General features: G+C 30.7%; 1 protein-coding gene across 1 annotated transcript in view; it reads right to left on the bottom strand.

Moving 5' to 3' along the window:
• Positions 1 to 7,454: 7,454 nt before the first annotated feature.
• Positions 7,455 to 27,368, bottom strand: part of LOC127734787 (DNA-directed RNA polymerase III subunit RPC3-like) — a 28,718-nt gene continuing 8,804 nt past the window's right edge. The window contains exons 2-15 of the mRNA XM_052244796.1: positions 24,557 to 24,818; positions 23,280 to 23,423; positions 22,557 to 22,639; positions 21,228 to 21,332; positions 20,280 to 20,372; positions 17,783 to 17,863; positions 17,053 to 17,104; positions 15,370 to 15,430; positions 14,494 to 14,560; positions 13,906 to 13,989; positions 12,539 to 12,640; positions 10,282 to 10,331; positions 8,694 to 8,843; positions 7,455 to 7,576 (exon numbers count right to left, since the gene is read on the bottom strand). Coding sequence (XP_052100756.1) covers positions 7,468 to 7,576; positions 8,694 to 8,843; positions 10,282 to 10,331; positions 12,539 to 12,640; positions 13,906 to 13,989; positions 14,494 to 14,560; positions 15,370 to 15,430; positions 17,053 to 17,104; positions 17,783 to 17,863; positions 20,280 to 20,372; positions 21,228 to 21,332; positions 22,557 to 22,639; positions 23,280 to 23,423; positions 24,557 to 24,818 — 1,443 coding nt within the window. The 3' untranslated portion in view covers positions 7,455 to 7,467. The remainder of the gene's footprint in view (positions 7,577 to 8,693; positions 8,844 to 10,281; positions 10,332 to 12,538; positions 12,641 to 13,905; positions 13,990 to 14,493; positions 14,561 to 15,369; positions 15,431 to 17,052; positions 17,105 to 17,782; positions 17,864 to 20,279; positions 20,373 to 21,227; positions 21,333 to 22,556; positions 22,640 to 23,279; positions 23,424 to 24,556; positions 24,819 to 27,368) is intronic.

The following is a 27,368-nucleotide window of genomic DNA, read 5'->3' on the forward strand; positions in this document are numbered from 1 at the left end:
ATTTTGCCTGAGGGAGTTGACACCTTAGTTTCTTTATAATTTAAAAATTTATAAACTGATAAATTTAGAAAGGTTTGTTATAAATCATGTCAGAACCGAAGTATTGCATTTGAAAATTCATTTAAATAGCAATTTTATATATGTATATATATCTTAATAAAAAACGTTATGTTATAAAAATAATGATATGTTAAGAAACAGCAGATATTACCAAATTGAATATTGCCTAATTAAGTTTATCAATTATCATTATAGATATGTACATTGGACTAATAGTTAGAATTGAAATTAAAAATTATTTCTGTCAAAATTTACATGCACATCTTAGTCATTATATAGACAAAATAACCGTTGCTTAAAGTATAATAATTCAGAATTGGATTTGACCATGAAAACTTAACGTTCATCACAGATTATGAAGTGAGGTCATGGTCATCTTTTCCTCGAATGAAACTTATCACAGAATTTTTTACTTACATGAGCATCAAAGGGGGTGCCACATGTGGAACAGGACCTGTTTACCCATCTATTGCACCTGAAATCACCCAATGTTTGGTGTGGTGCCTGTTGCTCATGTTTTAGTTTTCTCTGTTGTGTTTTGTAGACTGTTGTTTGTTTCTGCATAGTTATTTAATTTCTACCATGGCATTGTCCGTATCCCTTTGGTAACTTCCACCTCTCTTTCATAATAAGTGATAAACTCATGTGATAAGAGGCAGTTTTTTACGCAGGCACTGAACCATGAAAATGAAGTCAAGAAAAACGTACAAAGGACAGACGCAAAATTCAGAACACAAGCTAATCTTTCATTTTGGTTTGAGGGTTTTGATTCTGTTTACAAAATGAAATACTGCCAGTAAAATAATACAATTTTCAAAAGATAGTGGAATTGGATACGCGTCTTAAAATCTGGCCCAAAGGTAGATGAATTTAAAAACAAGTACTCAGGTGTTACAATGTTTTAGTAGTTTTCAAATAGAACATATTTCGTGTTGTTAACATTGATATTTAACCCCCTCCCTTTTGTTTTTTTGTGTTTTTGTTGAGCATGTACTGATTTTGTGTCATGGATGGATACCCCATATCCTTTCTTTTCTATTAGAATAGAGTTCAAGACAAAAATGTCTTTTTTGTTGATCTGGCATTGCTGATATTTTTTTTTTTTTGGTTAACAGTTTCTCCCCATCTTCTTTAGTTTTTGCCCAAAACACAAAAAAAAAGGTAAAACAGATCGACATTTAAGAGCAATCACTGCTATAGAGAGTCTTCTAACGATTTCAGCAAAATTTTACTTATTTGTAGACCTTGTATATTTTTCAAGATATTAGGCAAAATCTTAAAAAATGGTAAAAATCTTAATGAAAGATCAAGAACTCTATTAAAGAGTTGACTGACGATTTTGGCCTTTATACTCACTAACTTTGTAGATCTTGTCTTGCTGATCATTTTTGCTATTTAATGTGTCTTATGTGTATTTTTCTATTATTATGTTCAAGATAACAGACAAAAACGCAAAAAAAAATGGAAAAATCGCCATTAAAGGGCAACAACTCAAATAAGGAGTCGTCTAACGAATATGGCCATATGACTTATCTGTAGATCTTGTCTTGCTGGTCATTTTGGCTTGTTAAAGTTTTTCTCTATTATAGTTTTCAAAATAATAGGCAAAAGGAAAATCAAAATGATCGAAATCACTGATGAAGATTGGAAGAGTAGTTTGAATAGTTTTAAACCATATTTAGATATGATGTGTAAAAATCCCTTGATATAGTGCTATTGCAGACAATTGCATTTTTATTGCAGTCCTTTTTAAAAAGATAAGCATTTTTTCAGAGAATATTTAATGAGATAAATGTCAGTAGCAGTTGTACCTTAATTTGCATTTGAAAATTCTTTAAATGGCAATTTTATAAATGTATATCAGACATGGGGTAATCGAAATATGTAATTGTAATTGACCATAATTAATTACAATTTCTCAAGTAATTGAATGTAATGTGTATTTTTCCAATTACAAGTAATTGAAAGTAATGAATTGTATGGCCAAAATTTACTGTAATTGACAATTACTTTTCAAATACAACTCAATTAAATTTGAAGTATGGGATCAGAAAGATTGAATCTTGTGTTTTCTCAAAAAAATGACGAAAAGCCATGACCTTAGATAATGTAGTTAGCCTACACAGTACACTTTCTGTAATACCACGGGAGTTTCTTTTTGTTTTTGTTTTGAATGAACAAAAAATAAAAAAGAAGAAAAATAAAGATTGTAGAATATGTCATAATTTGGGTTAGTAAGTCACTGTCTTATACCTTAATTAGCGTGTTACCTACATGTATATTCAGATAGATATTGCTGCACATTGATTTAAAATTATCATCTTTAAAGGACATAGTCAATCAATAAATATAACCTCTGGCTATTTGTTTTATTATAAACTATATAATGACTGTTTTAACAACAGTCATGTTTGCATGTTAAACAGGTGTTAAGCCAATTATAGAGAGATAAATATACCTCTGGGTACATGTAACTCCTGAAGGAAATATACATATGACAAAATCTAACTTTCAAAAATTGTTCACTATATATGAATGGTGAATGAAAACTTTTTATCAGATGTCAAAATGAACTCCAAGAGTGTACTGGAACATTTTACTGTTCCAGATGATTTTCAAAATGGAAATACTTTCAAAGGAAAATGTATGCATTGTGGCACACTCATTAGTGAAGTTAGAAGGTTACATCCTGTGACTGTATATTTGTTCCGCATGGAACAAAATAGTATATTATAAAAGTTCCTGAGAACTAAAATTACATGATATATATATATATATATATGTTAATATAAAAATGTTACCCGTTGCATGTTTTGTGTTTTCATCTTTAGAAACAGCAGAAAGTACCATTATTATAAAGATTGTCTAATAAAATTTATCAATTATCATTGTAGGACATGTACAGGGAACCAATAGATTGACTTGAAACTAAGAAATTTGTCTCCCAAAATTTACATGAAAAGGTTGTTTTGGGGAATTTTGTAAGTTGAAACATAGGTATACCTTTTTTTCACCTGTAGTTGTTGCTTGTTGGTTTTGCAAACAATTAAATGCCACTGAAGATGTACAGTTGAAGGGAGGTATACAGGAATTTTCATTTCAGAAACTTGCATCATGTATGCATAAAGTTGTTTTTTTTTCTATTGCCAAAAGATGGAGAATTTTTCATTTTTGAGGTATATTCTTTTAACATTGCAAATTTAGAACATGTATTAGGTGCAGATTCTCTTAATATGTCATTAATATCCAATTTGGATGGAAAGATGATTTTCAAATGATGGTGGAGTGCACTTTTAATTTATTGTAATTTCATATTTTCCAGATAAAGCCATTGAAAATGTACTTCTTTGTCATGAAGAAATTAAGAAACTAATTCATTCTTCATTGCAAAACATTCACTGCTTTCTGTATTCAAATATGAAATCTTATATTGATAACAGATATTTGATGGAGAGAAAACACACAAAAAGATTGGTTTGCTCAAGTTTAGAGTTTCCAAATTTTACATATTGCTTCAGAACATTCACTGATGATTGTAACTTAAATTATTGATTGATAATAGATGGTTATTGGACTGATTTAGCTGGTATTTATATACCCCACTTGAATATCTTTATATATACAGATTAAACATATTGACTTTTTATTTGAAAAAAAAACCAGATATTTTTATTTGAAAAAAAACAGATATTGATAATCCTCAACTTTTAATCTTTCAGACATAATTTACCAGCCCAGTAGTCAGCACTTCAGTGTTGACATGAATTACTGTATATGGGCCATAATTATAAGTTAACTGTTTACATAATGCTTTTAATTTTTTCGAAATACTAAGGATTTTCTACCCCAGGAATAGATAACCTTAGCTTTATTTGGCAAAACTTTCCGGAATTTTGGGTCCTCAATGATTTTCAACTTGTACTTAATTTGGACTTTTTAACTTTTTTGATTCGAGCATCATTGATGAGTCATCTGTAGACGAAACACGCACCTGGCTTACAAAACTTTAATCCTTGTATATATGATAATTTTATTTAAACAATCATTTTATGTAGTGTAGATCAAAAGATATAAGTAAATAATTAAATATATCATTTCTATAAATCAAACATCATACAATTGTGTATTGAGCTATGTATCTGCTGAATTATGTAAGAATGAAGTAAATAAGTCATTTGATCAATATCATTGGCATATAGGAGGGTTGAACATTCCAATAAAGGACCCACCTTGTTTCATGATTGTTTGTTGATAATGACAGATGTCAATTAAACTGGTATTGTATCAGTACTCTTATCTACTAAAAATGACCAAACTAGCCAGCAGATTGACAAAACTTAAAAATACATACTTGAATGAACTGCTATAAAGATATTACCTAAAACTTTCACAGTTCATATGTACACAGACATGGGAATTATTGGGAACTATTTTTCAGTGTGGATAGATTTACTATATAATATTCTTGCTACTTTCTGTTTAGGAGGCCGGTGCCTCAGGAAAGAATTGGAACAAGTTTCAATCTTTCCAAACATTGGTAAAATTTGTCATTAAAGGGCAAAACCTCCTGTAAGATGTCATATGACAAACATTCTGAACATTTATGCCCATATCATCTATAGCAGTTTGGTTCAAATTGGCCTAGTAGTTTCAGAAAAGATTTCAGTAAAAGTTATCTAATGACGAACGACGACTGCGGACGCCAAGTGACAAGAATAGTTCACTTGATCTTTTGGGCCAGTTGAGCTAAAATGTTTGCATCATACAAGCAAAATTGTCTATGGTTAACTTACCTTACATTACATTAAAAGAATAACACTAAAAATACTGGACAGTTCAACAGACTTCAGGCTAAAATTTTGATTAAAGGTAATAAGACACGATGTAGTGATCACATCAATTTAAAGCGGAATACATGAGTTCATGAAACAGATTATAACACTAAATATCGTTCAATACGATATTTTCCCACTCTAAGACAGGGACTTTCTATATATAAAACAACGCTCGGCGAGTCTGAAATTAAAATTTTAACTGTCTCGAGTGGACAAATGTCGTATCACACTCGAGACAGTTGTAGAATCTATATATATATCTATATATTCACCCGAAGAAAAGTGCTTAGTGTCACATGCTTTTACATGTATAACTATGGTAAAATGTTTGATATACAATTCGTTTTGATACAGAAATAATTGTCATTGAATACATTTTTTCGCTCTCAAAATATGGAATAAAACAATTACTGTCATTTTTTTCGGTTAATATGTGGTGTAATTGACTTTAGTCAAGTCAATAAATCCACACATTAACCTCACCTAAAGACAGTAACTGCATAAAATTAAACATGCATCTGTCCACTAAAATAAATGGCAGATTTTTTCTGAAAACAGGTTTGGGAACACATGCGGAGGCAAAGATGCCAGTGATACTTTGGCAAATATTTCATGTATATTCAGGATGAGAACAAATTAACAGTTAATGCAGATTCTGCTAAGTGGGTAGACCGAGATGAAAGGTAGGAATCTTGACTGGTACTATAAAAAATTAATGTTTGATAAGGGCGGAAATAATGACTCACACTATGCAACCTTAAAGAGTTGTTCAAGTATATTTAAATGTGCAGAGAGGGTAGCACTTTCCCTACATGACACATCCAATTAAAGGTCCCAATTTCAGACTGGATGTGTCTGTGTATTTATACATCTTGCACAACCAGATGTTCCCTTTTAACATAGATTTTACTGCCAAACAGCTGTCAATGGATGATCACATTTCTATACATCAGTCAACCCTGAGGCTTCACCAAGGCATTATACTGAAACATAACTGATCATTCCCTTTCATTAAAGCCAAGAAAACTTTGATGACAAATTTTCATTGTACAATGAGTGCAAATTTAAAACTATCAACAAACGGGAAGTGGCTGCATGGCAAATGTAAAAATTGCTTACCTGCAACAACTCAACATATGAAACTGGAGACAAAATATAAAATCATTCCCCATTGAAGTCAGTTTCTATAACTAATTGGATTGCAATAACTATTTTTACAATCTATTATAATAAACATGATTGTCCAACAGGATCACACAATCAAGTATATAGTTTTATTATGCAGTCATAAAAATCATGAATATAAGGTTAAAGACAGCTGAGCCAGGCATGCCAAATGGAAAAGACCATACAGCATCTGTATTATGAGAGAGTGTGTATACAAGAAATGGATTATCAAACTAATTTTCCTTCTAATATTTAAAGCTTGATACAGATAGTTTATATTGTCATAGCTGCTGACAGATTAGCATCCCATTTTGTGATAACTTTATTATAGCTTAGTCTGCATTTCTGTATAAATGACCAATGCAAGATTCTGGGGAAATGACTTCTTAACTTTTTTGTTTATTTTCACGTGGTACAAAGAGGCACACATGTGTGCCTGTATATCTCGCCTGGTGAAAACAATCAACAGCTCTAATAACGACTTTCATATGCATGTTTCATTGTTACTCTTCGAGTTGCTGATAATTTTTGTAATTTACATGTAAACATAATGCCTATAGTTGTTTATATAACAGCCAAATTGCAAAAAAAACTAGTAAAAATCAACATTTCATGGACAATAACTTTAAAACAGATTGACACAATTTTTTTTCAATTTATAAAGTTGATTCATCTTGTCATGCTGAGCATTTATAATTCATGCAATTTATACTTTTAACCTAGCTCCTAAAGTTTTTGAAACAAAGGTAAGGAAATGCCCCAAAAGGTTAAAAAATTAATATTTCAGTGGCGATAAACTCCAAAACATGTGGACAGATTTTTCCAAAGTTTTCTGAATAGGATAGGACTTATTATGCTGACCATTTTTACCCTATCAGTTTTTCTTTAATTGCTTTAGAGATATTAGCCAAACTGTAGTTTGACCCCGGTTTAATATTTTTAGAAATTGTAGCCATGTTTCAATCCATGAAGTAGTTTCAGAGGAAAAGATTTTTAAAGAAAAGTTTTCACACAACAGACGAAAGGACCACAGATGCAAAGTGATGACATTTTAAAGCTCACATGGCCTTCAGGATATGAGAGCTAAAAATCATTGCTAATTTCAATTCAATTCTGTGACCTGTTCTTTTTCTTCCATGGTAAGAATTATTACATAAAATTAAACATGGATCTCATGATGGGAACTTGAAAATCGCAACTATGGGTGGGTGTTAAAGACTATTTGGAGAATTGTAAAATTGCCTGTATAAATTGTTACCCCATTTTCAAAGTGCCTTCCTTTGATATTATAGATGTTTTAATGGAAAATCCCTAAACAGTTTTTCAAAATTATGGTAAAATTTATTATGTTTCTTCGTTGCCATGTGTTCTTTCTTTAAAAGCAAATACAAATCAGATACTAAATTTATTTTTTCTTATGTGTACATTTTAATAGTCTGTCTTGATTTGCATAAAATAGGTACATTTCTAATACAAACATAGTGTCATCAATCTGAATCTCACTGGTTTCCAACCTGTAATAAAAAAAAGAAAACATGTACATGGTTTTTAAAAATACTTATCTAAATAAAAAAGACAGCTAATACTTGAATCATCACTTTTATCTCAAACCTTCTTAGTTTGTTATCTATCTCGGTGGTTATTATTGTCTGTTCTATTTCATATTGCTCGATAAATTGACAAACTGACGAGCAAAAGGACAAACAAGGTGAATGCAATATAGCTGGGAATGGAGTTTTTTTAAATTTAAATTATAAACACAAACATGACATATTTCTATGTAATGTTTAAAATACAAGACTAAATGTTTTGATCAATAATATCTAAGTATTATGCGGGATTTTCTCTCTGCGTTGAAGACCTATTAGTGGCCTTCGGCTGTTATCTGCTCTTTGGCCGGGTTGTTGTCTCTTTGACATATTCCCCATTTCCATTCTCAATTTTATGGTCTATCAAAATATGGAGTTTAATTTAATATATATTTGACAGTTAAAAGTATTGGATCCCTATGTATAAATTTTTTTTTCAGACATTACTTGCAAATATCATTGTAAATAATATCACAATTATGCTGTATATTTTTATCATTGAAGTTTTATTCTTAATGTAAATACATGTTGTTTTAGTTGTTAACATCTCACATAAATCTGTACAGCTTGGCTTATGTATAGAAAAATAATGTATATTTTTAAATTGTATTGTGTATAAATTGTAAGCATAAGGTAAAATGTAAATAAAATATTGAAATAAATAAAATATTGAACTGCATTATCATAGGAATCATTTTTTATATACACAGTAGGAAACTCACTTTGTACTAACAATCATACAATTTATTGATTTTTTTTTTCCTGTAGAAATTATCAATGAGCCAGGTGAGCTAAAAAGTGATATAACATATACTTCCTATGATCAAGGTGAGCTAAAAAGTGATATTACATATACTTCCTATGAGTATGGTGAGCTAAAAAGTGATATTTGGAATACTTCAATGATTTGGCTACCTATCTACACATAGATGTAATATAGATTTGAAAACAAAAAAAAATATATGTGCTTCTTTTTTCCTAGTTTTAAATGTCTGATAATATAGACTGAAATACATTGTATAAGGTAAAAATATATGCCTACATTTGAACAGTCCTTTTAACTGTGTTTATCTGATCCCTCTCTGTGGGTGTAATGGTCTGTTCTATTTCATCTTTCTGTGCATCATCTCCTCCTGCCTGCTCAATGGAGGCAATTATTGCATCTACCCTCTCTTGCTTATCGAGTAACCTCCTGTAAATATATTTGTATCTTAAATGTAGTTTAAGGGTATATCTTTGAAAATGTGCTTTGGTATCATATTTGCAGAAAATATGTGTACTGATATATATAAATATATACTTTGGATTCATTTATTTTCATTGCTACCAATTCATGTGAATGTAGAAAAAATAGTGGACACTTGAAGTTTTTAGGTTAAAACAAATATTCTGCATACATGTTTTAAGGAAATATGTGTTTTGTTAACATTTAAACTAGTGGTCCACCTTAAACCAGGAAAAATAAAACACCACATGAAAAACTATAGATCATCATATTTTCTGCACACTGATATAAAAAATATCAGCTGGGACTCACAATGTGCCCAGAAGCTTTTTTATAGCTAGCTTAGAAATTTATACTTTTGGTTGTCCTACAGGAAGTAAGCATGAAATTTTCTGCTCTGATATTGTGATGTCACTGATAACTTCTCCTTTCATATTGTGACATCGCTTTTAAATGCTCTTCTAACAACACAAATCTATGACAGACTTAGGGAGCAACTGAACAGGGTGATATAGGCACAGAAAAGTATGATAATAAAAATCAGCTGCTCGACACAATTTGAAGCCTTTTTAAACTCATTCGCTGCGCTCACTCTACAAAAAGCTTCATATTGTGACTCGCAGCTGATATTTTACAATATCTGATAATTGGTACATCCACAGTATTATCTCACTTATAATGAACTATGAAAATAGAATCTAATTTAACATATTTGTCACCCATACAGAGTTATTTCTAAATAATTTTTTTGTATTGTGGAAACATTGGACACATTCTATAGCTAAAAGAATTTTTTCTGAGTGCAAGCATCTTTATCTTATCTGCATTTATCTTTAAATCACATTTTAATCAGATATTGTGGCAAATGTTTTCTCAAAGAATATATAACTCATACAAATATGTTAAAATCATGGATTTACAAAAAATATTTTTTCAAGGTTTTCACACAACCTACTCATTTCTTTTATATAAAAATCTGAAAAAGAGGTAAGAAATAATTTGATTAACTTTGTTCCTTTTCATTCTTATTACACTTCATCCAAAAAAATTGATCCTGATTTATCTTTGACCATTCCATGTACAACCAATCTCACATGGTCACTACTTTTTACTTTGACTAGTGGTTTATATTAGAGTAACATGTATAATGATGACATGAACAGGGGCGGATTCAGGCGGGGGCATGGCGGGCGTGCACTCCCCCTAAAATTTGTAAAGCATGGGTTGTCCTCAGCTTAATAAAGAATATTTCGATAATATTTCGATAATTTTACCTCAAGAAAATTTAAGTTTGCGCCCCCCCCCCCCTAACCTAAAATCCTGTATCCGCCCCTGATGAAAATAATTTATATTCAATAATGGAAATATATGCCAGGTCTTTACTTAGATCTATATATAAACTAACCTATGTTCTGTCAATTCACTGTCTTTTCTTAACATTGCATTATACATTGCCTGCAAAAAAATTAAAACATTTACTTCAAATAAAACACTAAATTTAAAATGATAACTGCAATACTTATACCTTTGATAGTTTAAAGGTAAGTATCAAAAACTTGGTTGTATATATGTTATTTAAAATCTTTTTATTTCTTGTAGTGAACACATTTTACCATTTCTGACACATTTTCTCACTGGCTTACGAATTATTGAAATACAAATGTGTAGAAAGCATAATACTCTTGGTAGTAATTTATGTAATTTCTGAAAGATAAAAAATTACCTTGTAAAATATAAAGTATATAAGGAGATGTGGGGTACTGTGGATTCATTATTTTTTGTTGGACTCCAATTTCTGTGGATTTCGTGGGTACAGGTGAACCACAAAATTAAATGTTCAACAAATTACAAATTTTCTATCAGGTTATATGCAGACTTTGGCTAAACCACGAAATCAAAAACCCACCAAAATGCGCATTTTCCTCAATCCACGAAATTTGGTACCCACGAAAATAAATAAATCCACAGTATATGTCAAAGAGAAAGTACCCCTATACAAAAAACCTTTAACGTCGATATTCTTTTTGTTTTAAAACTTTTGAAGTTAAAAAGACCATGAATCAAAGAAGACAGATATTTACAGTGTGTTCTTATGTTGTGTTGTTACACCACTATCCCAGAATTAAGTGCCTGTCTTAGTTACATAATTCTAATCACTGATCAATAAAGCATACCCTTCTAAATCATATTCAATTGACCTTGAACCCAAAGTTTCTATAAAAGCTAATAGTTTAAAATTTCCCACTTTTTCTGAATTATATAACAACCTAAAGTGGTACATATCTTTAGTTATCCTGGAAGATAGTATTGGTGGTTGTCATAGGTCACAAATTTAAATCTGTCTGAAAACCTTGTTTAATTTTGAATGGCTAAACATTTGAATAACCTTATATATGCAGTACCTTCTGTATTTTTGTACAAATATATCATGCTTACAAAGGGTATTTGCAAAAAATACAGATTGATAGGTAATAAAAGCTAAAATAGTATTCTACACGTATCAATACAGATACAGATACAGAAACAAATTTCCAAAGCCGTTTACATTCAACCATGTTTGTTATTGAAATTGTAGAGGGCGCCCATATTATTTTTCAAAATAATAATTTACCTAAACCATATTAATATGCAATTTTTATTTCAAAATCCAATATTAACAGATACATATCAAAATCAAATACTTTGTTACAAATTTCTAATTTCTTTCGCTAGCATTGCATCACTTGAAATACAAGTTCACAAGGCTACGAAAAAAAATGAAGAAGTCACCTGGACACCAGCTTATGCATAACAATGTAAAAAACTACAAAACGTGATCAGTTATTTGTTCTGTTTTGGTGTTTCATACTGCTGCATGTGTTTTGTTTTAGCAATGGTCCTTCAAACATTAATGTAATGAATATATATGACAGTATTTCACTAAAGGAAGCGACTGTTTTAATTTCAAAGTTGTATTCTTAAGTGATATCTATAAGTACAGATTTTCTGCACACTCTTACTGTATACATTGTATGTTTGAGATTTACACGTTCTAGATTGTTTCTAGATAATATCAACCCCATAATTTTTACAATTGTTTTTCCTGTGATTTTGTCTTATTTCAACACTTTTAAAGCATTCAAGAATCATTTACAAGCATTTTCAACTTCTACTTGATGATGGAAAACCCATACCGTAAACGATCACACACCCTTTGAAATTACTGGAGTTCCACAATACATATTCAACAAGTGACAAAAAGTTTTTTTCCTAAATTCCCCAGGTGCGGAAAATTTACCAGTTTTGACTTTACAAGGCCAATTGTGGTAAATGAACATTGGGTAGATCTCAACATTCTATACATTTCTGCACCCTAGTCAGATTTCTCTATTTATAGTGTTTTTTTAGACAAATTTGTATTTTACCCCTTATGATTTATTTTTAGCCATGCTGATCTGCAGGCAGGGTCATTGGACACATTTTAAAAACAAGATACCATAATGATGATTGTGGCCAAGATTGGTTAAATTTGGCCAAGTAGTTTCAGAGAAGATTTTGGTAATATAACGGACGATGTACAACCGATGCCAAGTGATGAGAAAAGCTCACTCAACCCTGTGGGCCAGATGAGCTAAAACTTAAGTAATAGGTTTGAATATTTAACTTATATCTTATTTACTTACCTTATAAGATCTTTCTAGTACATGCTGAGCCAGTTTATGTATATCTACTTTAAACAGATAGAATGTTCTAGATGGAGCATGATCTGGGGTTTTGGCTATCTCCTATAGGTAAGCGTAACATTAATTGCAACCAGATATTTTTTTATATAAAATATCAATGTAGGTATTATTTAAATTATCAGAATTTTCAGAAATCTCAAATATTGTTGCATTTCTTTTTAATAGCGACTTCAAAGAGCTTCAATTGCTCACATGACATCCTTGACAAGGTATGGTCATCACAGGTATTCTCTTTATCAAACATTTTCTACTCCATATGAAGAAAAAACATGTAACTTAAAGTAAACATTTCCTTCTTTTTTGCAGTTTCATGTATAATTCTTCCAGGCAATCGTTTGTATGTATTTTAAAGCTAGCCTAATATTTGCATGCATTTTATAAGCTCAATGACCATATTTTAAGTCAAACTTAATTCACCTGAATCAAAGCCTATATTAGCTTTGTAGTTCATCATTGCAAAATTCATGATATGGATTGGCATGGTGAATAATTCCAATATATGCCCAATTAAATTCTGCGTAAATTATATGCCCAATTAAATTCTGCGTAAATTCAGCTCTTTGAAAAAAGTTGAAAAGTTCTTTACTTTATGGTCATTTGCATTTTAAAACAGCACTAAAAGTTCAGCTCAGTCAATTTTTTCAGATAGCAGCATGCCCAATATGTGTTTTGGATTACCTCCCTTACACTGCTTTTAAATTGTCTTAATTGTACAGTAACCAGGAAACCCTTGTTTTACCCCCTTTTTTGCCCCTAATTCCTAAACGGTTTGAGCCATATCCCCCAAAGCCAATCCTAACCATCCCTTTGTGGTATAGAAACTTGTGTATAATTTCAGAGAGATCAATACACTTAAACACAAGTTATTGTCTGGAAACTAAATAAATGCTTATTTGGGCCTCTTTTTGGCCCCTTATTCCTTAACTGTTAGGACCATAACCCCCAAAATCGGTCCCAACCTTCCTTTTGTGGTCATAAACCTTGTGTTTAAATTTCATAGATTTCCATTTACTTACACTAAAGTAATTGTCCGGAAACCAAGTGTCTAAGGACAACGACGACAACTTGATAACAATATACGACCGCAAAAATTGCGGTATTATTTTTGTGGTTGTATAAAAATTGTTTTCCTCACTTTTGAAGCTCATTATTTTGTGATTGACCCATGATCAGTTGACAAAAAGCTCCTCATTTTATGTCTAATGTCGCAATAAAAGAGTTCAACTTCAGAATTTTCTTCTTTATGCAGGGTTTAGTTTATAGACAGTTTTCTATGTTTCTAATAGCTTCCTATATTTCAAACTTACTGATGTGGTTATAAATTTCTGGGAAAACATATTATACAATAGTTCCTTAGCTTCTTTTGCTGAGATCATTGCAAAATCTTCAATCTAAAATTTAAAAAAAATGTACATTAATATCTAAATCTAAGTTAAAGCAACTCTAGACCAGATAAAATGTTATATACTAATCGAAAATTCTTTTTTGCTATTGGTCCTTAAAATAAATGACCCATAAATAATGATTTTTTTACACAGAACTTGATTAAAATAAATCATGCCCTTCTTGTAAAACTCATCTTCGCTAGCCAAGGGTTATGCTCCGACCTGCTACTCTTCATTACATGGATCACATGTCTAACTTAATCAGCTAAGGGTGAAGATGAGCAGGTATGAACCATGGGCTAGCAAAGATGTGTGAAACTACATACATGTAACAACAATATTTGATTTTTACAAGGGCATTCTTTTCATAAATTTGACCTTTGCCTAAATTTCATCTTTAAGGAAAATCAGAATCAGGTACAAGAAAAATGTGTAAATTACAAGTTCCAACTAGGTTTTCTCCTTCAAATTCTAAAAATTTTATATTTCACTACTTTAAAGTACATTAACCTGCTTTTGCTCTACATGCTTTTTCAACAATAGTACTCTAAATATTCGCAGACATTTTGATCCAAACCTGCAAAAGAAGTGATAAATGCATTTTAAACTAACTGAAGCTTTTGAACAATGATTTATAAAAAATAAATAGGGAATGTGTCCATGGGACACACATAATGCCCTCTTCTGCATATAATGTTTTAAAGGGAAATAACTCTAGAATAGTAAAAGTGACGCTACCCAAATTTGTACTTGATCTGAGTTTTGTGGTAATAAGCATTGTTTTGAGTACAAGATTCATAACATTTGGTTGATGCAAACTTAAGTTAGAGAATGGAAACAAAAAAATTCAGCATTTTTTTCATTTGTAAAGAGGCATAACTCCAGAACAGTAAAAGTGACTCCACCAAAATTCAAACTGGATCAGATGTTTGTGGTAATGAGCATTGTATATAAGATTCATGACATTTGCATTGGTTGAGGCAAACTTATGTTAGAGAATGGAAACAAAAAATTCAGCAATTTTTCCATTTGAAATTCTTGTACACATATTTTTATGTCATTTTTTTCTTCATATTTTTATGCTTGAGACTTCTATTTGTGGAAAAAAAATTTAAATGTTAGCATATGCAACAAATGCAGTATCTATTGGCATACATTAGATATAGTGTCTAATATCATTTTTAAGCACTCACTTTATATTTCTTTTTATTCAAAAAGTATATGTTAACAATTTAACACAGTCTTTAGTTTTCTATATGATGTGTGTTATTTTTGTTTGTCTTTTCGTTCTTTAATATTTTTGGTCTGCTATGTCAGTTTTTACGGGACATGTGATTTTCAAATGCCCCTTGGTATCTTCTCTGTCTAATGTCTATTTTAACTTACCTTTCTAATACAACAGATTCCAAATGAGAGGTAGCTATTTGAGTTAATGCTTTATATATATCTAGTTCTGTTAAGGGATAAAATGCTTGTTTCATCTAACCTATCTATCATTATATGCATTGCGTTGGATATAAATCAACCTTATGTAAGTTCATGTATACATGTACATGAATTCGATTGATTTTGGAACATTTAAATGTGTAATAAAAGATGAATTTTGGTCTGTTAAGTAGATTTTCTTATAGCAGCTCAATTTTGAAACAGTTACTTGGAAATTTTTTCAACTCAAAATAGGTTAACATATGTATTGATATTAATTTGCATAAGGTCGACTTCTATCAGATGCAGCTTATATGTTAAAAAATAAATGCTGGTTTAATAAATTCATTCAGGATCAAAATAAATTTAAGCTGTTACAACTTTTCATAAAAAAAGTTATGGATTATACATAAAAAAAGTTTCTACTTAAATGTCATAAAAAACGTATCTACTTTAATGTAAGGCCTTTTATGTCTGAACTCTGTATCATATTGGCTATGTATTTCAATCATTGATGTATTTTCGTTGAACCTACGTCATTTATGTCACCAAAGCTAGACACAGTGATCCTAGATTCTGTCTTTGTAAGTGGCATCAACTTTAATAGGTCCAGTCTGTATAACTATTAGCTAATAACAAGTTCATCCAGTCAATGTTGAACCAATGTAAATATGTCCTTTTCGTATCATATTGATTCTATGTCTATGCTTAGATCAGCAATTCATTAATATTGAAGCAATAATCTTTTAACTCTTCAATTTCCTATATGTGCACCAAAATAAATCAAGTAATGTTTTAAATAGATTTTTAAATACATGTACAATGGTTTCAGATGTAGATTTGAGATCAATCATCTCCAAACAAATTATAGAATTTCCATAAAGATCTCTGATTTTTACTTGTCTTGTCTTTTGAGCCAGAATGACTACAGTTTAAAGCCATTTGGAATTCAGAGACAAATTTTAATGAGTTTGCTTATTATTACAATCAAGACATAGCTCTGTCTAATTGCAGTTTATATGTATATACATGTATGATAAAATCAGATGGGATTCTGCCAGAAATCTTCACAAAAAAATCACAATCTGTTTCCTGGAGATATCAAACCTTTTACCTTTTCATCACTAACCAATAACCAATCAACAGTGCCCTCTTCCTAAACAATTTTATTTTTCTACTTTTCAATAATCAAAACACAAACATTTTGTCAAATTGATATATAGATATAAGAAGATGTGGTATGAGTGCCAATGAGACAACTCTCCATCCAAGTCAAAATTTGTAAAAGTAAACCATTATAGGTCAAAGTACGGCCTTCAACATGGAGCATTGTCTCAAACGGAACAGCAAGCTGTAAAAGAACCCAAAAATGACTAGGGTAAAACCATTCAAACAGGAAAACCAACGGTCTAATCTATATAAAAAACAAGAAACCAGAAACACTTATGAACCACATCAACAAACGACAACCACTGAACATCAGGTTCCTGACTGAATACATGAATGTCATAAAATTTTGAAAAAAAATCCCCCAGCATTTGTTACTAATGAAAATTTAAAATCACAAAAAAAACCACTTTATTTCCTTATCTTAAAAGTCGCCATTGTCACGATCGTTATATGAAGAAGAAGTATAAAGGATACTGACAACATACATTCCTCCGCCACTTTCATCGACTTTACTTATAAAACATGTCTAGAATATAAAAATACATCAAGAATAATTAATAATGAAAAACTGTGTGTGTGATCAAGCAAAAATTAATAAAATATAACATTTAAACTTCTCTAATATTAAGCCTTTAGGAAAACTTGAAATCACATGTTTTCTTGTTAACATGAATCTTGAGAAAATATATCACTTCCAAACAAGAAGAAAATTCTACTCTGTTTGAATGCATCATAATCCACTAATATAATAATCTTTAGTGCTTAGTTACTTTAAAATACTTTTGTAAAAAAAGTTTGTCCATTTTCCTCAAATCAAACATCTTATATATATGCTATAATAAAATCAATTTACTGTTTCAAAGGTCCCTTTTTATTGTGTTGTACAATGTATTGGGTTATTCTCTCATTGACTTATATCCCACATATATCTTTTCAAAGGATACTTTATTTAGCTTATTACATACATCAAATGCATTTCAATGATCTATCAAGATCATTTACCGTGGATTCATGGTTATTCAAGGGATATTATTTTTGAGGATTCCTGGGTGTACCCAATAAATCAAATTTTATATAAGCTTGTGTAGACTTTGGCAAAATAATGAAATCAAATGTTCAGAACAAACAATTTTTCCTAAATCCTCAAAAATTGGTACTCACAAAATCAATGAATGCACAATGACAGTATATTATGCCTACTTACAGAATCTTCACTAATCATAGACAAATAAATCTGTAGTAACTTCCTGGTCAGTCCAAAGTCCTTTGGTAATGCATTAAATATCTAAATACATAGGTGAAAAATATAAGTGTATGGTTCATAAATAGGTTCATAAATATAAGTGTATGGTTCATAAATAGGTTCATAAATATAATTAGTATATGACGAAATGTAATAAGAAAATGAAACTGTTGCCAAAGACTGCAAATCTCCTTGTTCATTTCTAATTTCATTTTATTATAGACCTTCATTTTAGGGGCACCTTGACTCAAGATTTTGCAATACTTGATATATTGATGTCATACAACAATCACTTTTCCATTGTGGCATTAGGCAATTTCTCTTGTGATATGAACATTTTTCAGGAATGCATGAGATGTCCAGAAATGGCAGACAAATAAAATGTGCTCCCAAACAGAGATACAAATCTTTGTCATTTAATATGAAGCATCAACTAAAAAAAAACATTCCTGTTTGATTTTTAATTGTGTAGCTATACATAGGTGTACAAAATTTAACTAGAGGAGCAGGTTAAGTACTTTGAGTTTATTGTCAGTAACTGGTTTTTATTTCTTTTATTTTCTGTGTTACTGTTGTCTAGTATAAAACAATGTTTGATACCACTTTCCATGTGCATGACTTATGATTTTGTTAAAATATTTCTAAGGTAGGTATGAGTCTTGCTCATTGTTGAAGGCCTTAGGTGACCTATAACTGTTAACTTCTATGTCATTTGGTCTCTGGTGGAGAGTTGTCTCATTGGCAATCATACCAAATCTTCTTTTTTTTTATGTGTGTACTAAGATTAAAGATGATGTAACCACAACATCATGGTAGAGTACATTTAACCAAAACATTAACCTGATATTAAGCCGAACCACTGAATCTGCATCAAAAAGTTTATATGACATAAATTTCCACATCCACATTGTAATGAACATGTTTGCGAAGTTTCATTTGATGTGACTTAGGAAAATGACAGATGCAGACAAAAAGGAGAGACAGAGCAGAAAACATAACGGTCCCTGCTATTGAATGCAAAGCATAAACAAATAAAGAATGGATACTGTTGATTCACTATTATTCATTGGATACCAATTTCCGTCGGTTTCATTGATACAGTTGAACCACAAATTTAATTGTTCAACAAAATACAAATTTCTATAAAGTTGTATCCAGACTTTGGCAGAACCCCAATATCACATATTCACGAAAATGCAAGGTTTCTGCAATCCACAATAAATTGAATCGCCAAGCGCAGCTGGATACGACCGCAGAGGTCCAACCCTGAACAGTTGGGGCAAAAATGGACACAATATTTGCCCTTGATACAGGTCTGAATTTGGATTGTAATTAAATATTTGACACATAATAGGTTTCTGACACAGAATAACTGTAGTCAAAGAACTTAGAATTGGTTAAATGTTTTGAATTTAAATTCAATTTTTTGCTTTAATTAATATTCCTTAATCAGCATTTAATAGTAACTTCTAAAAATAAATTGACAGCTAATTACCTCAAGACAATACAACATTTCTTTAAACATAATTTAAAAGCAGTGTAAGGGAGGTATTCCAAACATAACATTGTAATTTTAAGTAATTGTCCATTAACCAGGAAACCCTTGTTTGCCCTTTATTCCTAAACGGTTTGAGCCATAACCCCCCAAAGTCAATCCTAACCATCCCTTTGTGGTATGGAAACTTGTAGTCTAATTTCAGAGAGATCCATACACCTTTCCACAAATTATTGTCTGAAAACTAGAAAAATGCTTATTTTGGCCCCCTTTTGGCCCCTAATTCCTAAACTGTTAGGACCATGTCCCCCAAAATCAATCCCAACCTTCCTTTTGTGGTTATAAACCTTGTGTTTAAATTTCATAGATTTCTATTTACTTATACTAAAGTTATTGTCCGAAAACCAAATTTCTTCAGATGAAGCTGACAACGACAATGCCGCCGACGTGATCCCAAAATACGACCGCAAAATTTGCGGTCGTCTAAAAATTGGTACCCACAAAAATAAATGAATCCACAGTATCCTATTTTTGAACATCATTGACCTTGAATTTTCTTACCTCAGTTAATGTGACAGCATTAGTAACGGTACTGTAAGGGTCAGACTATAATTCACAGACACGTAGCAAAGTTATCTTACCTCAGTTAATGTGACAGCATTTGTAACAGTACTGTATGGGTCAAAACTTTTATTCACAGACACGTAGCAAAGTTATCTTACCTCAGTTAATGTAACAGCATTAGTAACAGTACTGTATGGGGCATGACTTTAATTCACAGACACATAGCAAAGTTATCTTACCTCAGTTAATATAACAGCATTAGTAACGGTACTGTAAGGGTCAGTCTTTAATTCACAGACACGTAGTAAAGTTATCTTACCTCAGTTAATGTGACAGCATTAGTAATGGTACTGTAAGGGTCAGACTTTAATTCACAGACATGTAGTAAAGTTATCTTACCTCAGTTAATGTGACAGCATTAGTAACGGTACTGTAAGGGTCAGACTTTAATTCACAGACTCGTAGCAAAGTTCTTAATACTTCTCCAGCCTTCTGTGGAAAAAAATACAGACACTAAATTAATTCACAGACACGTAGCAAAGTTCTTAATACTTCTCCAGCTTTCTGTGGAAAAAAAAAAGACACTAAATAAATATTCATATAAAAAATGCAGTTTTTATCCAACGCAATCATAGGTTTGAACATTGTTTTCAATTTAGACTTGTTTATATTTTTTCGTTTGGGTTTGTATTATATTTGCATTCGGGTTTATATGATCCGTTCATCCTTAATATTAGACTCTTCAAAATTCAAGAGTCTATCCTAAATTGAGGTAAATTATATGGCCTTCCAAATACCTTTTTGATTCCTAACATCACTGAAAAGACATTAATTGTCGATATCCAGATATGATGTACTAATTTTTGCACCTTTAGTTTTTTGTGATATACCATCTTTTCCACAAGTTTCTTGTTTTCTGTTTGGTATTAAATTGATAATTAAGATCCATTTTGTTACATCCGGTGATCCGTTTATTTGGCAATTGCCAATGGCAGTCAACAGGGTTTAAGAACATCCATTGTTCGATCTGCTCATCAAATGGGTTTTGTTAAAATATACTTTTTCACTTTTTTTTGTTTTTTGGGAAAATGTTTTTTGTGCTGTATTTAGACCCCTCTACCAAGAAATTTGTTTTGCATTCACATGTAAAAAAAATGCAGTTTTTATCCAACGCAATCATAGGTTTGAATGTTGTTTTCAATTTAGACTTGTTTATCTAATGGATATATATCCTTAGAGAGTTTCCTGCTATATATAAAAAAATATATAGAGCAACCATCAAGAACTGATAATGTGTGTATTACTAGAGCGATGAAATGTAACTTCAAAAGCATGACTGTTACTTACCTTATCTATCTTACTGGCTATAGCGGTAATCATTAGTTGATCTCTCATGTATTGATGGAACCTATCAAAGTTAACTTTCCAGTAGATTCCAGCATCATCAGGTTCCTTGATTGCAGAAATATGAAAACTGAGAATACATATCATATTTTCTGTACAAATAAATGTACAATTTTCTTCGCAGATAGAACTTTTCAAGGCAAACCAACTTATGACCACAGGACAATCATTACTTTATCTATTTTTTTAAATTTTATTCAATTTCACTAAAAAAAGAAGGTTCACTTTTAAGATTATACTACAAAAGATTTTGATTTTAAATATTAATTTGGAAAAAAACCCAACTAAGACCCCCTTCCCCCTAAAACAAAATACCATACCATAAAAACCCTAAGAATTTTTGTGATTGGAGTAATGTACCTACTATTTACAATTTTTCTCAAATACAAGTAAAATTACAGTTTGAATAACATATTGAAGAATGGTTTTTTTCTCAAGAATTAAGCACACTGGACATTGACTCTTGACTAAAATCTATTTGTTGGGTTTGACCGTTTCTGTTTCAATGATAAATACCTTATTTCTACTTTTATTTATAAATTCACATGTTAATTGATTAAGATATTTGTATTCATCGTTTTGTGTATTTCATTATCATTTTTATCTTGATCATTAATGTGGTACCAAACACCTTGACTAAAATTAATTCGACTCGTTTAATTTTCATAAAATTTTGACAAAATATTTACTTTGACCTATTGACAAAAATATAAAAATTTCAAAAAACTTGAACCAGACACATTATAGGAAAAAATTGGTTGGATATATAGCAATTTGACAAACACTAATTTTGATCATTGAGAAGCTTAATATTTCTTAACAATAGAATGTGATTAAAACGTTGAGCTGATTTTTACAGAGTTATCTCCCTGTAGTGTTATGTACCACCTTAAACTGTGTGTCTGTGACTCTTTTCGAAGCACAATACATACATGACATATATCAACAACCTGTTTCTTGTTAAGAAACACATAAGGTTTACATTTTCCTTTACATTTTTCAGACTTCATAGTTTTTTTTACATACATGTAGTTGAATAACTTCTCTAGAGTCATAATTGCCATTTTGTGTATCTCATTTTATAAATTTAAAAAAAAATGCCTTTTCCTTTCAAATACTCATATGACTTTTACCACTTACCAGTAAATGTGGGCATTATATAAGTCTGTTCGTTTGATGATTAGCTAATTAAATGCTTGGACTAATTGTATGAACAAAAAAACTGGACATAACTGCACTCTATACAACTTATCATTCAGACAATAAAATTACCTCTTTTTCTGGTGAATCGAGAATTCTTCTTTTTTTCATTGATACTGGATTATTGTCTGTAGAGTGTTTTCTTTTTCTACTACCTACACAAAATACATCAATGAAACAATTACATTATTACAGCAAATACACAACAATTACATTATTACAGCAATTACACAACAATTAAATTATTACAGCAAATACACAACAATTACATTATTACAGCAAATACACAACAATTACATTATTACAGCAAATACACAACAATTACATTATTACAGCAAATACACATAAATTTTAAAGTATTGCAAACTGGATTTTTTATAAGACATACATTCGTACCATTTTAAATTTGATAACCTTTAACTATATTGTAAACAGAAAAGGTTTCAAAAGACAGAGTAAGTTGAACTTATTCTACTTGTTTGTCTCTTAAAACAGTTTAAATATCAAAAGAACCTTAAAAAAAACCAGCCTTTTTGAATCAAAATCAATGAATATATGGCTTATCTCTTATTACATGCTTTTTCATCTTAATTTTTCTTTCATGGAATAGACCCTCTCTAAGTTATCAGACTTCCAAAAAGGACAAAAATCAAGTTTTTTAGGAATTTCATGAGTAAGTTATCAGGCTTATCACTTACAGAAGGATTTATCATAGGAAAAGTTTCAGGAAACAATTATTTAAAAAAGCCTTCGGAAACGTGACAGATATTACTGGAGAGTAATGTCTACACAAACCTGTGATAGGTATTTTGTATAAATCGTCAGCAGTATCTTCACCATTGCTAGTATTTGTTCTATTTTTACATCGCTGCAAGAAATGTGTATTGACCAGACAGTTAAACTTTTCCTGTACAAATGAGCTGGCTATTTCTGGATGACCTATAATGTATACAATGAACAATGTATTTTAGTTAAATGCATCAATATAAAAAAGAAAATGTGGTATAATTGCCAATGAGACAACTCTCCACAAGACACCAAATGACACAGAAATTAATAACTATAGGTCACTGTACAGCCTTCAACAAGAAGCAAAGCCCATACCGCATAGTCAGCTTAAACAAATCTTTTATCATCCTTCTATTTTTGCTTGATAGGTTCATCTCTCGTCATGAACATGAAAAGCATGAAAAGGATTATTTTCAACAAATACATGAAAAGATTTAAGTTAAAATTTCCACAAAAAACAAGCATTCCATGAGTATTGCATGGCAATACATAGTCCCCTACGGGTTAAAAATTCATTGTATTGGAACAAAATTCTAACTTGATCTATAACTTATCATGGTGTAAACTATATACATGTAACAAATATCAAGTCAATATCTTCAAGCATGACGAAAAAGATGTTGAAAACGATTATTTAAAGTGAATTTTCTAAGTCCAAGGACAAAAACTCTGCACAAAATCATCAGACCAGAACAAAATTCCATCTTGAGCTGTAACTTGTCATGATAAAACTATATACCAATTATCAAATCAATATCTTCTAGAATGAAGAAAAAAAGTGTGGAAAACTGATTATTTTAGTGAATTTTCTAAGTCAAAGGACCATAACTCTGCACAAAATCATTAGACCGGAACAAAATTCGAACTTGATCTGTAACTTGTCATGATAAAACAATATACCAAATATCAAAAGTGTGGAAAACTGATTTGCGGGACTGACGGATGGACAGGCAGACAGAGTGCAAACCTAAAGTCCCCTTTGACTTCGTCTGTAGGGGACTAAAAACAAAAGAAAATTGTGAATTGTTTGAAGAATTGAACAATTTTCGTATTCATATCCCATTATGTTATCAACCTGATATGAATGAAATATTTTCCACTGGACTTAAAAACCAATCAATCATCATAATCATTCCAATTAACAGGTAGCAGGTTATACACTTATAACTTTTGAATAAACTGCTCTACTTCGATTAAAAATGAGTTTTTTCTTTAATAAACCATTATCATGAAAATGAATTATTTTATAATGTTTAGAAAACCATTATCCACAGAGTACCTACCAGCATTAGTTAGGGCTTCATTTAATTTATTAGTAACATTTTTTACAACTTGTGTCATTAACATCTGTCCATTCTGTAAAATCTCCTCCGCCACAAGTTCAGCAGCATCCCCGTATAATGTCTTTGCACAGTATATATAATTAGGAAATCTAATTCTCCTTAATACAATTTCAGAATCTATCAAATATTCTAGAGTTCCTTTACTATCTGTTGTGTAATCACAAATGTTATGTTGCAGAAGGACACACAAAACTTTCTTTGTCTACAATATAAATAATATAAATATTCAATTACCTGATAAATAGTGAAAAACTTAACATGCTTAAAGAGGCTATTCATATACTAAGTATATTGCACTACATGTATATTGTTGGTCAGGGTTAATACTTATATATTTTCATTAATTTCCTGTCAGTCTCAAAAAAAATCTCGGTAGAGTGAAACTGCATCATTTGTGCATGTACCATGTTTGATTTCTTCCAAAATATAAAAAATAATTCAGGTCTGACTTTGGATTGTAATTAAATATTTGACATATTATAAGTTTCTGAATAAATGTAGTCAAAGAACTTGAAATTGATTATATGAATTGAATTTATATTCAATTAAAGATTTCTTGCTGTTGTACAATACTTAGTAAATCTGTTGTCAGACTATAAACAAATAAAGTTCAATTAATTCCCAATTTCATATTAGAAATTTATGAAAATAAAAAAGAGAGCTTACATCAATAGATATAAACAATTCACCAAAGTTTCATGAGAATTGGTGACAGCATTTTTGAGTTATTGTCGGAAAACTGGAAAATCACCCCTTTTTTTAATGAATAAAACCCCATAACTCAGAAATGTAAATTGTAAAATTTATAAAATTCTAAAGGGAGCTTACATCAATACATACAAACAATTCACCAAAGTTTCATAAGAATTGCTGAAAGAATTTTTGAGTTTTTGTCCGAAAACTGGAAAATCCCCTCTTTTTTTATGAACAAAACCCTGTAACTCGGAAACGTAAAATCTAAAATTTATAAAAATCGAAAGGGAGCTCATGTCAATAGATATAAACAATTCACCACAATTTCTTGCAAGTTGGTGAAAGCATTCTTGACTTATTGTCCGAAAACTGGAAAATCCCCCTTTTTTTAATGAATAAAACCCCATAACTCGGAAGCGTAAAATCTAAATTTTATAAAAAGCGAAAGAGAGCTCACATAATAGATATAAACAATTCTCCAAAGTTTTATGCAAATTGGTTACAGCATTTTTGAGTTAATGTCCTACATGTTGACTACAGACAGACGGACGGACAACGGTATACCATAATACGTCCCATAAACGGGCATATAAAAAGAATTAAAAAAAAATCTGCCTGCCATCTATTTAATATTTTCTCGTGTTAGGCATGTTAGGGGAAACCAACATTTAATTTTTAATCGCCTTGAATTAATTAATTAATAACTTTTTAAGATAATTCTTGCTTACAATCTAAAATTCTACCAATGCCATTGTTCACAAATGTTAAATTTAATAGGTATGCTTGAACTAAATAGCCCAGTGTTTCTCAATATCAACACCATGTATGATCGGTACAGCGGATATAGGTACTAACCAAGCAGGGCGTGATAGATTTTTACCTGACATGGGTAAGAAAATCTTTGTTTTGTTTTATCTACATTCAGTGTACATTTCTCAACATCTGAAATTCCTGCTCCCAAATAATTTTCCCATCGATTTTTTCCTATTTATAAGACAACTTTTATATTCTAATAAGATTAATAAACTTTTGCATGCGCAAATAGTTGTGAATGTCAACACCAACTTTTAATTTCGATACAGTTGTCGAGCCATTTACGTGTTTTATCTGAATGAAAGCTAATACAGGGCAAAAGTAATTATAGTAACCAATCATAAACCTACCTGTGATAACTCATTCCATGAAACATTTTGGGTAATAAACAAGTGTGAAAAGCTATATACCGTACATTCACTTAACTATGCACCATACAGAAGGATTTATGTGGTTAGTTATACACCGTACAAAATGCTTCTTTTCGGAATAAAATATCGAAAAATATCATATGTATGAAAGATTTCAATGCCAATTATTGAAACAGCTATACTTATTACGCACACACAGTGGCCTTCTATCAGAAAAAGAGTTGCAATGAATATAGAATCATATCGGATGAGACGAGTGCCAACTTCTGTGACAAGAATTTGCACATGTTTTTAGTAAGCGTTCTTGTTTTGGGAAAATAATGAGACTTCTCTAATCATCAACCTACGACCAAATCATTTCTTAAAACAACAATTATGTTTAGATTAAAGTACACATTGATATTATGTAAGCAAAACAGATTTTCTTACCGTGTCAGGTCAAAATCGATCACACCCACTTGGTTAGTACTAAAATCCGCTGTACCGATGATACACGGTGATCAACAGACTCCATTTAAACATGTTAAACTGACTGATTAAGACCTTAATCTCAACTGTTATAAATGTTTGGCAGTGTCATTATCATGATTATGGTCATAGGGTATATTTTTAAATGTCCAATGTCTATGGACGATTTTCTAATTGGTTGTCAGATATCTCATTAAAAGTACATGCAAGAGGAAATTCTGACTAATTTATAGTGATGTTTCCATTACAGAAACATATTCAAGTAATTTTTTTTACATGTATATTTTAAATATCAGAATTATACTATATTATATAATAAGACTGAGCAACATGATTCCCAAAACAATCAGGGGTGATCTCAGGTGTTCTGAAGCGTAAGCAGATCCTGCCTCACATGTGGCACCCAT

This window comes from Mytilus californianus, unplaced genomic scaffold, assembly GCF_021869535.1.
Source record: "Mytilus californianus isolate M0D057914Y unplaced genomic scaffold, xbMytCali1.0.p SCAF_3, whole genome shotgun sequence".
In the NCBI taxonomy this organism is placed as follows: Eukaryota; Metazoa; Mollusca; class Bivalvia; order Mytilida; family Mytilidae; genus Mytilus; species Mytilus californianus.